This window comes from Phocoena phocoena, chromosome X (assembly GCF_963924675.1).
Source record: "Phocoena phocoena chromosome X, mPhoPho1.1, whole genome shotgun sequence".
NCBI lineage: Eukaryota > Metazoa > Chordata > Mammalia > Artiodactyla > Phocoenidae > Phocoena > Phocoena phocoena.
The window spans coordinates 16,198,471-16,212,662 of NC_089240.1; the positions used below are offsets into that span (position 1 = coordinate 16,198,471).

General features: G+C 46.5%; 1 protein-coding gene across 6 annotated transcripts in view; it reads right to left on the minus strand.

Annotated features, from left to right (window-relative positions):
- The window catches only part of SH3KBP1 (SH3 domain containing kinase binding protein 1), a 344,495-nt gene that overhangs the window by 25,884 nt on the left and 304,419 nt on the right, over positions 1–14,192 (minus strand). For all 6 annotated transcript variants that reach the window (XM_065900876.1, XM_065900878.1, XM_065900877.1 and 3 more), the window contains one exon: positions 8,556–8,641. In XM_065900876.1, coding sequence (XP_065756948.1) covers positions 8,556–8,641 — 86 coding nt within the window. The remainder of the gene's footprint in view (positions 1–8,555; positions 8,642–14,192) is intronic.

Genomic DNA, 14,192 nt, shown 5'->3' on the forward strand with positions numbered 1-14,192 from the left:
GTCTGATAACTCAACTTTCCTCCTTAATAAAGGGTAGTTTGTCTACGACGCTTTTAGTATGACAAAGGGGTACTTGAGCATCGTTTTCTGGCAGGTTATGTATCCCTCTGGATATTTACAAGTCAAAGAGAAGCCATAACAGGGCTCTGCCAATCCCTGAATCCACAGCCAGTGGGTGGAGGGGGCATCGCAGGCCAAGTAAATGCCACGTGCAACCTGAGAGCTGACTGTCACCTGTTCCCTTCTTGCTTCCACATTCATTCCCACCTCAGAGGCCTCAGTGGGGCCCACTGCGGATGTAACACAGGATACTACATACGTCTCTTTGCTGTGTATAGACTACTTTGAATCCACTAGGTGTCCCTCTGCATTTGTATTCTTAAAGCTGAAAATGGTCTCAGAGTGTAGCAAAAGCAGAGGTGTTTAAGCAGCTGGGCTGAACGAAGAATGCCACGGCCCTGACCACAGAGAGGGAGGCGACCAAAGTACCAGGGGAGGGCACACCACCCCTGCACACAGGTGAGCTTCTGGGGCTGGCCACAAGTCCACACAGCTAGTGGGCACTGTGACCCTCTTCAAGCCAAGACCCATCTGAAGGATGCTTGCTGCACATCCAAATGCCCCCCACCCAATCTCACCAGTCACTCACTCTTGCTCAGGGCAGGCTGATGGCTGTGGGTGGCTTGGGCAGGATGACACTGTTCGCTCTCTGTGTTTTAGAATAATTCACACCCCCAGATACATCACTTCCAGGAGGTTATGCAACACTTATGATCGTCACCCCCACTTGGATCTGCTTAACCTCCACCTGTGTTTGTACAGTTGTCATGAAACTTTTCTTACTGGCACTTTGAATGTTTATTGCTTTTGTGCTTATTGGATGTGATGGGGTAAAAGTAGTCTGTGGAACCCATCAAAAGTAAGCATGAACCTAATCAATGCGACAGACTGCCAAAGGCCAGGATTGCCTTGCCGGGGGCCAAGCAGGCAGAGGTGAGCACCTCAGTTTTGGTCTGGACCGATGTTTCCAACTGTGTAGATGTGTCAGTGGAACCCTGACACAGCAGACTCTCGGAAGTGCTGAGAAGGACAAGGGCTTGCCATCAACCCATCTTCTCTAAGACGGTGAGGTGATTTGGAAACCAATGCCGGTGGCCAGATTGGCCTCGTTTACTCAGCACAAACCTCGGCTGTGAGCCCTAAGAATCTTAGGCGAGAGGTCGGGAACCAGGGGAAGGGGCACTGGACGGGGAGGTCCAGGCGGAGAACCTCTTCTGAGCCAAGGTTAAGTCCTGAAGGGCGGGGAGGAAACCAAAAGCGGTCAGAGGGACTGACTAGGTCCAAGACCCAGCAATCACAAGCTCAACCTGTTTCACTTCCTTGGTATAAAGCGTTTGACCCTAAGCACAATCTCTTTTGCCTTCTATCACCACACTTGAGAAATGCATAGTGCTTCGCAAATCATCCTGATACAAACTGAAGTTTGGTCATGACTGGTGTCCCTGAATAGGAGCCAGAGCCCCACACATGCACACCCCACAGCCTCATGTGCAGATTCGATGGTGACATAGCAGGGACCACATCTTCCTCTCCTCTGCACGGGTAAGGCCAGCCACCTTCCTGATCCCAAACACCATGTCTGTCTGAAGGTCACTGGTAAAGGGACACTGTCTGTAACAGTGAGCTGTGGCTCTCAAATGAAAGCTCTCACGTCAGAGCCACTAACCTCAAGAGAGCCGAGAGGTGCGGCTTGTTCACACACATGCTCAGCCAGCAGCCTTTCTGGAACACTCCAAATGTCACCCATGGTGTTCTTTAAGACAGGCAGGACACAGTATATGTTGTCCTATTAAACCCGAGAAATTGCTCAATGACCTGAAATGCTACAAGGCCCAATAACTGGCTCTCTAGTTCCAAAAGGGGAAAGTTAAAATATAAAAATGGGGACAGAAAAACCAACAGCCCAAAGCCTGGGATCTAACTCTTCCCCGAAATCTGTCCAAGAAATCCCAAGAAATGGTTTCTTATGGCATAAGGCAGAAATTTCAAATAAGTTAAAATTTTAATCACTTGTTTATAGAGGTTTGGTGTCATATTGACAAAATTTTGTGTTACTGGTCACTATTAAATTGCTTTATACTATATATAGTCTTAAGCTTTACCACACAGATTTCGAATTTAGCACTGATTAAATTTCATGTTTGTTGTTGTCCTTTCATTTAACATCCACTTAAACACTGGGTATTAAATCTTGGCAGAGTATCTAATCCCAAACATAACACCCTTTCTGTATGAAAATCAGACGCAAATTATATCATTTTTTTTCTAGGGCAAGGAGAAGGAGGATGAGCGTTCTCTCAAAGGTCGTGGCAACTTCCTTGGTCCGTGCTTAGGTGAATAACTTAAATATATTTACTTTTTTGTATATAAACTCACAAGTTTCCAAGAGCTCTGAAACCATTTTCACACTCCGTTTTATAGAGATTCTCAGGAAATTAGATGGGCCATCCCAGGACCATAAGGCTGCACTCAACTGAGGGGACACTGTCCCTATCCCAGCTGTTCCTAACTCACCACTGAATTCTTGGCACTGACTGGGCTTTCTCAACTTCGGTGCTATTGACAGTGGCATCGGATCAGTCTTTGCTGCAGGGGCTGCCCTGTGTACTGTAAAATGTTTAACAGCATTTCTGGTCTCTACCCACTAGATGCCAGTAGCATCCCCACTCCCACCTCCACCCCAAATTTGGGACAATCAAAAATGTCTCCAGGCATTGCCAAATGTCCCCTGGGGAGAATGGTTGAGAACCACTGATATAGACCAACCTCATATACTGGAAAATTTGGGCTCCACGGGTCAGGGGGAACTAGGTTCAAATCCAACTCTGTGATTTACCAGTTGGTTAACCTTGCCCAAATTACCTGACTTTCTTCATTCCCTGTCCAGTCCCTGAAAACAAGAGACATTACACCTCCCTCACAGGGCTGGTGATGATGAGAAATATATAAAATATACCAAACGTCTAGTAGGCACCCGGTGACTATTAGTTCCTTCTTTCCTTTTGCTCGCTCGCTCCCACTGCTGTGATTTCACCACTAGAACCTCAGGACAACAGTAGAGGGAGATGAAGAGAGAGAGCGTATGCTCTTCACTGCACTGGAGGAATGATTCTAACACTAGGACGTCATACCCACAGTTATGTTACTCAGAAGAAACTATCACAAATTGTACCTCAAAGAGGAATCAAAGATTATAAAGGCCTGTTATACCCCCAAATATTCTTAGAAAAGCACTCCTAAGTCTTCCAAATGCTTTGTGATTATTCTATCACCACAGCTGCGACGATACGTATCAATGCCCAGGTGGGCCCCAATTTAAGAAAACTGTGTAAAACAATACACTTATTTAACACCTTGAAGGAACTTACTTGTATTACAAAATGATTCCACTACAAGCTTTTAGAGAGCTTCCTTAACACACCTAAAACATAATCCTATTTATAAAAGGTTGGTTTATAGACAACTCAGAAACACTAACATAGTGGCTATGAAATAGATATACAAAGCTGTTTCATAAAGTGAGGCAAAGGTGTCTATATCTTTTTTGACATTGAGACCTCAAAGTGAATGCTCAGAAAATTTCAATTAGCTCTCTTTTCTTTTCAGTAGCTTTACTGAAGTATAATTTAGATACCATAAAGTTCATCCATTTTAAGAGTACAACTTAATAATTTTTAGTATTTACAGAGTGTGCAACCATCAGCACAGTCCAGCTTCAGAAGCTTTCCAGCACCCCAGCCAAAATCAATTAGCTCTTAATAGCATTCCCAGGGCATAGGTAGGGAAGTGCTTTTACATTTCCTGGTCTGAATGAACCACAGGCCAAGAGGCATCGGTGAGAGATCCGAGAACAAGTTGAAGTTTGCCTTCAAAGCTTCCAAACCAGTTCCACATCCTAAGACCATAGACTGTAAAGCTGGTAATACTTGGCCCCAAACTGACTGGCATGTGAAGTGTGGGTCTGTGGGGTCAGTTGAAAAGATAGAGGGGAAATCAGCTTCCTCAAGTGAACAGGGGTGGTGTCCATGTAAAGAGACGGAAGTGGGAAAGGTATGATGAGATTTGAATAGAATGGAAAACAAGAGTCAAAACAAAGAAGGCAAGCAACTTAGGAGGAATGAGAAGGGCTTTTTTTTGAAGTCAATTAGTTGAAACTAGACGGCTCAGTTCCCAGGCTGCTTCGCACCTGGAGGCCTGTTGCTATGTGCTTTAGTGTGAAAGGAACGGAAAATCTCCGTAGCATTGAAGTGTAACAATAAATCCCACCATGCCATGGGAACTACAATATACTACTTGATAAAAGTAAATGTTATGGCACTTGACTTTGCGGCCTCTAATCTCCCATTCAATCGGAACAGAGATTCTTCCGTCAGCAAGAGAAAACCAGACAATTTAATTTTCATTTCTGTTCATGTGCAGGCCTGTGTTGGAGCTCATCCATGTTTCCTATTATGTTACTTGAAATATGGCCGCATAGTTTGATACAAACAGTATCTCAAACTGACATCAACAAGTTAGCTTTGGACCAACTGATTTCTTTCTAAATTATCTCGGGCTGACAGATGCTGGTAGCTGCCCACACGAGATCTGAAAAAGCCATGCTCTCTAATTTAATATGATAATAATTTAAAATTATAGCTTTATTAAGAGGAAACACAGATTTATTTATAGCTAACAACGATGATTTCCAATGGCTTTCAAGGCTGTATTCTGTTATTCGCGGCGGCCCGCATTCGGACAGCTTCAATTGTCTGAAACACTAACAAAACATTCTGGTACAAATAATTTCCTTCTTGATTCAAAACAATGAACAAATGCTACAAAAGCAGATATACAAAAGCAGCCCTGAAGAGAGCCAGCCCCTTGGCAATGTCCTAATCTTGACCGACCCATCTGCAAAGAACATTTCTGCATCTGGACCTAAGACACTTTGCTTAAAATCCTCTCCTCCGTTGGCCCCTGTGATGTTGCAAGAGCCCACTTTTCCCTTAGATGAGGGCTTTGCACAAGGTTTAGTCTTCAGTTCTAGGTCCTTCTTTCTCTTTTTTCATGGTAAGGATTTTATTTATCTTCTTGACTTTATCACTTTTAAGCAAACAACAACATTAATAATAAGCACCTCTATCTTTTGGCAGCTCATCAACTGATTTTACATAATTCTGGAAGGCGAGGTGAGGAAGCTTAGAGAGATGTTAGAACTCTTTATAGAGAACGAAGCTGAAGCTCAGAGAGCTGGTGTAAGTTACAGAAGGTCACCCAGCCAGGAAGCAGCAGAATCAACAGCACTCAAACCCAGGTCTGCAGACGCCAAGCTCTGCCCGCCGCTCTGGCCTCAGCCTCCACCTTCAAGTCCTCATCCAGCACTGACATGGGACGTCCACCCAAATCTCAATGTCAACATGCTTAAATTCATCACGTTTCCCCCCAAACCAGTTCCTCCTCCGGATATGCTTATTTCTACCCAAGTCATTTCCCCCCACCAATCAGTCACCCAACCCTAAAACCTCAGAGCTAACAAATCATTCTCTCCTCCTCCCAAATCCCATCTGTTCCCGAGGACCAGCGATCATTCTCTCGCATTGCTGCTTGCGCAGCTACCCCTTGTTTCACAAGCCTCTTCTGAGCAGCTCCACTCTGGCTCCCTCACACTACCTCTCAGGCGAACTATCAAATAACCTGACTCCCTGACACCCACCTTCCCTTCATCTGATTGGTCCCACAAAGCTCCATCACTTATTATCTGAATTTTTAGACCCGATCATGTCACTTCAGTGTCAACCATCAAGAGCTCCCACTGCCTGCAGAAAAAATTACAAATCCATCCCTCTCAAACTCAATCCAGCCCCGACTTACATTTCCGGGTCAACACCACCCCTCCACGTCAGCGCAAGCTCTCTGCCGCAGCCAGGCCGACCTATGCTCAGGTATCAGCCCTCTCCCTGTGATTTCCCTGCCTCTGCCTCTGCCTCTGCCTCTGCCTCTGCCTCTGCCTCTGCCTCTACCGAAGCGAATCCAACTTCCAGATCCAGGTAAGTCTGTCCCCCTTCATGGAGCCTGCCCTGACATCCTAGGCACCAAGGAGCAGCCCGAACTCTGATCAGTCTTACTTCCTACCACTCGGTCAGCATTTAGACAGACCGTCAGTGTTACACTTTCCATTTGCCGTCTTAGGGGCCGCGACAGACCCAAAGCCCCTGGAAAGCAGGGCCTGTGTATGAGTGGTATAACCTTGCACCTGAGCAGTAGGTACTCAAGGATTTAGTGGTTGCTTACAAGGCTGCCAATCATCATTTCTGGCAATGCAAATAATATATACATTAAATTATTAGCTTCAGGAATTATAGTCTTCTGGGATTAATGTCTTCTTGGCAAAATGAGGGTGAGCCACACCTCAGCATCTCTTTCTGGGTGCCCAGATACATACACAGTACGAAAAGCTTCCATAGGCTAACCCTCCCCCATCAACATCCCCAACGTTTCCCAACCAGCTTGTCAGTGTTTTCGTGACCGCCACCTCAGCCATCTCCAGACCCAAAGAAAACAAGGCTCAGAGGCCAACGCTCTTGACAAGCAAGGCACGGCCCTGTGCGTCCTGGAGGCGGGTGATACCTCCCTTCCTGTGGCGGGCCCCGTGTGACCCTCACTGTCAATTCGCCAACGGGCCAGCCTGCCTTAAAATGGGGCCCAAATGTTGAACCACAGCAGTAAAACCAGAACTTAATCAGGCTCATTCTGGTGCTTCCTTCTCATTCACGGCCAATCGCTGCTCTGCTCTCCTCTGCCCTTTAACCAAGTCCAAAGCTACAGCAGGCTAGTGTTTCTACTATTGCATCAGCCCAAGCTGTCAGAAGCTCCTGGTCACGCTTCTTGACTGCGCTTCTCAAAGGCTAAGCGAGGATGTAAAACAGTTTCTGGAACCAGGGCAAACACTTTTGGTATTTACGGTCACGACATATCCTACTCCCAAGCTGTCATAAGATCAGACCAGACACTGCAGGTCAGCAGTTGCAAAGATGCAACTCTATTAGCAGGTTCAGAAGAAAACTGCACCCAAGAAAGAGTAACCCCAGGCGCTGAGAATGCTCACGTTGGGCGCCCTAGTGAGCATTCGCTTACAAGGCCTGCCAGCTGTCAATGCAAATCATGCTGGAACCTTCCATGACAAATCAATCCTTGATAGTGGCTGCCAGAGGTTAGGGAAGAGGAGTGGGGAGGGGCGCGTGGTTAGTGGTTATAAAACGGCAACACGATGGATCCTAGCAGTGAGGGAAATGTTCTGTATCTTGACTGTGGTGGTGGATACACAACCCTACACGTGACCAAGCTGCAGAGAACTAAATACACATAAGTACCACTACAACTGAGGAGTCTGGTGGGGTGTATCAATGTCAATATCCTGCTTGTGACCTTGCACTACAGTTCATAAGATGCTACTGCTGGAAGAAACCGGGCAAAGGGTATGTGATTCTCTCTGCACTGTTTCTTACAACTGCATGTGAATCTCTAATTATTTCAAAATAAAAAAATGTAACTTATGAAAGGCCAAGTCCAAAATGTATCCCTCTCTGTCATGTAGAATATGAGAGTGCTAACTTCTGACCATGACAGGTACAAACAAAAGATGTAAAGCTGAAAGAAATGTGGTCCCTGAATCTGGATTTCTTAAAAGGGCTGTCACCCCATCACACCAACAGAGGCCTCAACCAGCACGCACTTGACCGCACTCCACCCACGCACATCCCCCCAAAGCCCTCTGCCCTGTTTACCCACGGACTCGAGCTACCTTCCCATCTGTCACATGGTGGTATCTTGACCTCAGGAAAACTCACTCACGTTCTGAACTAAGTGGCAATTACCGCATCAAAGCTCATTTTTAACTCAAAGTCAAAACACTTAGTGCTGTGTCTACAGTGAATTCCGCCATGCTGCATGTCCACCCATTCACCTTTTTAGACTAAATACATAAATTGCTGGAAAATATGAATATAAAGTGCTAATGCCCACTTCTCCAAAAGGTCTGTTCATCATTTTTTTTTTTTTTGCGGTATGCGGGCCTCTCACTGTTGTGGCCTCTCCCGTTGCGGAGCACAGGCTCCGGACGCGCAGGCTCAGCGGCCATGGCTCCCGGGCCCAGCCGCTCCGCGGCATGTGGGATCTTCCCGGACCGGGGCACGAACCCGTCTCCCCTGCATCGGCAGGCGGACTCCCAACCACTGCGACACCAGGGAAGCCCCAACATTTCTTTTCATGAGACCTTGCAAGGAATTTTTCCTAAGGCCGGGGAGAGTAAAAATCCCAGGCGTTCTGTTTTCACGTGGAAACCACCATTACTTCCCATCTTTACAAGACTGCAATATCTAAAACCAGCTGAGGGTTGTTAGCCTTGCATTTAAATGGTTGTGTTCGTTCTCATCAGGCTGGTGGAAGGGGCAAATCAAGCTCTGTGGTTCTTTTAAAGTTTTGCAAAGAGAAGCGAGAATGCTCTCCCTACTCACCGATGTCATTGCTGCGGTCCGAGAGGTCCTTGTCCAGGATGCCGGAGATCGAACTGCCCGCCAAGTCGATCTTTGGACCGTCACCCCTGCATTAAAGACACAAGTCCGGGCATTTAATAACTGGCGTGTGTCCTTGTCATTTCGTCAGCTTTCTCGCTGCACACAAGTTAAGGAGTACGCTGCATGGGGGATGGGTCACACTGTCGCCTCTGGGGCTGACCAGCAGGGGCTGACAAGCTGTCCAGCCACATGGGCCGTGGCGCAAACCGGCCGACAGACTGGAGGCCCTCCCCTCCCACACACATTTTCAGAGACGGCTATTTTAATAACGACTGTTCAGCAATGCACCTTCAACCACAAACCCTCCTGTTGGTCCACAGGGTGCGACGTAGGGCCCGCTCCTGCCCCATGGCCAAATAAGCACCAGCAAACGATAACCAGGAGCTTCCCTTTTAAGGAGCCAGGAATTTAGCCAATGTTGCTTGTCAAAGGTCGGCTACTTTTAACCTTGAGAAAAAGGGTTTCTGGCCTGGAGCCGAGGCACCACCCAGGCTGTTGACAGGCACAGGTGTCAAGTTGAGATCTGGCAGCCTGAAAGCTGGCGCTGGGGCATGGGCCTGTAAGATCAGACAGCTGTTGGGTGGGTGGCCCTGTGCCCATCAGGACACGAGAGACTTCCCTCTCTATCTGGGCTAGGAGCAGCCCTTTGGGATGATGGGGACAGGCCTCCAAGACGATGAGAGAAGCAGCCACTCATGCGTGGGCAGAAGGTTCCTCCAAATCCCTCCAAACGGGCAGCTCTGGGGACCCTTTCAGGCGGATGAGACCTGAACAAGATTATCCAAGGTCTGTGATGGCAAGTGAAATAGGAAAAGATCCTTGCCCTTAAAATGAGAGATTCTTGTCCATGAAATGCGAGGGAGAAGCCAAGTAGTTGTTCCCGGGAAAGCAACAGAAGTACTCCATCTCACAGCCCCCTGTGCTCACCAGGCAGCCAAACTACACAACGAGTAACAGATTTATTCCAGGTGGGTATTGTCAAATACCCACCACGCTGGGGGTGATGAGCGGGCCAAGCCAGGTCGTACCTGCTCCGGAGGGTCTCGTGGCCTAAATGGGAGAAAGACACAGACAGACAGCCCCGAGCCCACATGGCACAGGCTGGGTAAGATACAGGCACATCCAGGTCTTAAGGGAATCAAGAACTGGGTCAAGACAGAGATCTGCGGGGTGCGCTGGGAGCACACAGAGGAGGCGGCATCACAGTTGGGCCTTGGAGGAAGAGGGACAGAGGACGTATCAGTAAGAGGCACGATGGAGCAAGGACCCAAGGGTAGATGGGAGTGCCCAGTGTGGCCGGGCTAAAGTCTGAGATCCTCAGAGAGCAGTGAGAGGAGAAAGGTTGGCAAAGGTCAGACGGCGACCTGTAAACCTGGAGGTAAGGGGCAGACTTCTGGATTCCCCATCCAACAAGGGGTGATGGGGGTGGCATTCAGCGAGACATGCATATCCTTGTGACAGTGGAGAAGGCCCAGTAGACAGAGGTCAGCTTCCCTCAGCTCCCAAGTGAACAAGACTGGCTCTTAACCTCAAGCACCCTCGGCCAGAAGACAAGCAGAGGTGAGAACTCCAGGGAACCAGGGCTGGGCCGAATGGCTTAGTCCCCACCAAGAGAAAGTACAGCTCTAAGACTGTGCATGGGCCTTAGGAGTCTGCCTCACCTCAGCCTCCCAAGGCTGTGGGACCCCCGGGCCAAATTTCTGTGGCAGACCCCCTCTCCACCCCACTGGCTACCGAAGCTCAGGCCCCACGGGGCACACTCCCTTGGACAGACAGCGAGCCAACAGGAGTGGCAGGATTAAGGATGTTTATTTCAAAACTTTATTGGCAGGGCCCGAGCATCCACTAATTTGAATGTAAACTTCTGAACGAAACGTTTTAGAAATGTGGTACTGTTAGTAAGAAAGCATTTTCTTTTTTTTTTTATTCTTTAAATTTTTGGCTGCACTGGGTCTTCGTTGCTGCATGCGGGCTTTCTCTAATTGTGGCGAGCGGGGGCTACTCTTCGTTGCGGTGCGAGGGCTTCTCTCATTGTGGAGCACGGGCTCTAGGCACGTGGGCTTCAGTAGTTGTGGCTCGCGGGCTCAGTAGTTGTGGCTCGCGGGCTCCAGAGCTCAGGCTCAGTAGTTGTGGCGCACGGGCTTAGTTGCTCCGCGGCATGTGGGATCTTCCCGGACCAGGGCTCGAACCCGTGTCCCCTGCATTGCCAGGCAGATTCTTTTATTTTTTTTAATTTTTATTTATTTATTTTTTAACATCTTTATTGGGGTATAATTGCTTTACAATGGTGTGTTAGTTTCTGCTTTATAACAAAGTGAATCAGTTATACATATGTTCCCATATGTCTTCCCTCTTGCGTCTCCCTCCCTCCCACTCTCCCCATCCCACCCCTCCAGGCTGTCACAAAGCACCGAGCTAATATCCCATGTGCCATGCGGCTGCTTCCCACTAGCTATCTACCTTACTACGCTTGTTAGTGTGTATATGTCCATGACTCTCTCTCGCCCTGTCAAAGCTCACCCTTCCCCCTCCCCATATCCTCAAGTCCGTTCTCCAGTAGGTCTGCATCTTTATTCCTGTCTTACCCCTAGGTTCTTCATGATATTTTTTTTTCTTAAATTCCATATATATGTGTTAGCATACAGTATTTGTCTTTTTCTTTCTGACTTACTTCACTCTGTATGACAGACTCTAGGTCTATCCATCTCATTACAAATAGCTCAATTTCGTTTCTTTTTAAGGCTGAGTAATATTCCATTGTATATATGTGCCACATCTTCTTTATCCATTCATCCGATGATGGGCACTTAGGTTGTTTCCATCTCCGGGCTATTGTAAATAGAGCTGCAATGAACATTTTGGTACATGACTCTTTTTGAATTTTGGTTTTCTCAGGGTATATGCCCAGTAGTGGGATTGCTGGGTCATATGGTAATTCTATTTGTAGTCTTTTAAGGAACCTTCATACTGTTCTCCATAGTGGCTGAACCAATTCACATCCCCACCAGCATTGCAAGAGTGTTCCCTTTTCTCCACACCCTCTCCAGCATTTACTGTTTCTAGATTTTTTGATGATGGCCATTCTGACTGGTGTGAGATGATATCTCATTGTAGTTTTGATTTGCATTTCTCTAATGATGTTGAGCATTCTTTCATGTGTTTGTTGGCATTCTGTATATCTTCTTTGGAGAAATGTCTATTTAGGTCTTCTGCCCATTTTTGGATTGGGTTGCTTTTTTGATATCGAGCTGCATGAGCTGCTTATAAATTTTGGAGATTAATCCTTTGTCAGTTGCTTCATTTGCAACTATTTTCTCCCATTCTGACGGTTGTCTTTTGGTCTTGTTTATGGTTTCCTTTGCTGTGCAAAAGCTTTTCAGTTTCATTAGGTCCCATTTGTTTATTTTTGGTTTTATTTCCATTTCTCTAGGAGGTGGGTCAGAAAGGATCTTGCTGTGATTTATGTCATAGAGTGTTCTGCCTATGTTTTCCTCTAAGAGTTTGATAGTTTCTGGCCTTACATTTAGGTCTTTAATCCATTTTGAGCTTCTTTTTGTGTATGGTGTTAGGGAGTGATCTAATCTCATACTTTTACATGTACCTGTCCAGTTTTCCCAGCACCATGTATTGAAGAGGCTCTCCTTTCTCCACTGTACATTCCTGCCACCTTTATCAAAGATAAGGTGTCCATATGTGCGTGGGCTTATCTCTGGGCTTTCTATCCTGTTCCATTGATCTATCTTTCTGTTTTTGTGCCAGTACCATACTGTCTTGATTACTGTAGCTTTGTAGTATAGTCTGAAGTCAGGGAGCCTGATTCCTCGAGCTCCTTTTTTCGTTCTCAAGATTGCTTTGGCTATTCGGGGTCTTTTGTGTTTCCATACAAATTGCGAAAATTTTTTGTTCTAGCGCCAGGCAGATTCTTAACCACTGTGTCACCAGGGAAGCCCAGCATTTTCATTTTTAAAAGTTCTTGAGGGCTCTTAATCTTATTACTTGGTATCTACAGAGCCTGAAAGATTTGGTGCTGTCATCTTCCCAACTCACAGACTGAACTCAAGTTACACTCACAGCCAGACAGCTCTGTCCTTTTGGAAACACACCAAGGATTAAAATTTACAAAAACACATGTTCTGTCCAGGGAGAGAGGTCACTCAGGCAAGGAAAGTCCAGTTAATTCCACTGACCTTTTTTTTGGCCAAAGGTGAGGATGGTTGGAGGTGACACCCTGGTGGGCAGCTGGGGAGAATGTCATGGGGGCGGGGGTTGGAGGTGTGTATGGGGAAGGAGATTTGCATGTCAGTGAACCATGTGTATCTCAGAACAACTCGGCTGCTTCTGAACATGTGGCTTATTCGGGCATTTTAGTAACTGTGGGTCTTGGAGCTACCATTTCCCTCTTTGGTTTGATACCTGGAAGCTTCTAGTCCAATGTGAGCCTCTCTCTCGAGGGGGGCCGTAGAGAACTCTATGCCCATTGTGGTGCTCATCCGATCTTGGGCTGTATTACTTTTCTGCCCTTATTTCCCCTTTACTGTCACTCTTAACTATTTTATTCTTTTATATGCATTTTTGAAAGTTACCTCCAAGCCCTTGGGGAACAGGGCAGGGTAAAAAGAAGTAATTTTTAAGAACAGGGTGTATATCAATAGCATTTAAAACGTTCATCGGGTCTACGCTAAAGAGATAGTCTGAAATACCCAACTGGGTTTTGCAGATCAAGATGTTTATCATGGCATTATTTGTAATAAAGAAAAACTGAAAAGAACTGGAGTCTTTCATAAATGGGGGAACAGCTGAATAACCTATGTTACATGATGGACTTTTATACAGCCATTAAAATGATACATATAAACAGTTCACGACAACAGGGACAGATGCTTATGTTACAATGTCAAGGCGACAAATAAAAGTTAAAAATGACATACACCTCACTGCACATGCACCCACATGCCCTTATGATACTTGTAGAAGTAACGAACATTTGCCTTTTTTTCTGAAATGGGAATGCATTATGTACTTATAATAACTGCATTATTCCCTAAAGACATAAAGTCGTATGACATTCAGTATGATCACACCTATGTAAAATCAATGAAAAACAAACCAAAATATACATAGGAAAAAGATGGGCAAGAAACAGCCCAATATGTTAATAGCAGTTGTCTCTGGGATAAGCCTATAGGTAAATTTTTCATTCCTTTTAAAGTTCACTCTTTTTTTAAAAAACTTCACTTTTTTTTTTTTTGCTGTACGCGGGCCTCTCACCGTTGCGGCCTCTCCCGTTGTGGAGCACAGGCTCCGGACACGCAGGCTCAGCGGCCATGGCTCACAGGCCCAGCCGCTCCGCGGCATGTGGGATCCTCCCGGACCGGGGCACGAACCCGTGTCCCCTGCATCGGCAGGTGGACCCTCAACCACTGCGCCACCAGGGAAGCCCTAAAAACTTTACTTTTAATAACAGAGATTTGTACAATTCAGGCAGCTTATGTTCGCTCTCCTTTCTCCCCAACAGTATCATCCAGGTAAAAGATGAGATTGCCTGGCCCCTACCTACAAACTCTCCTTTAAGGATCT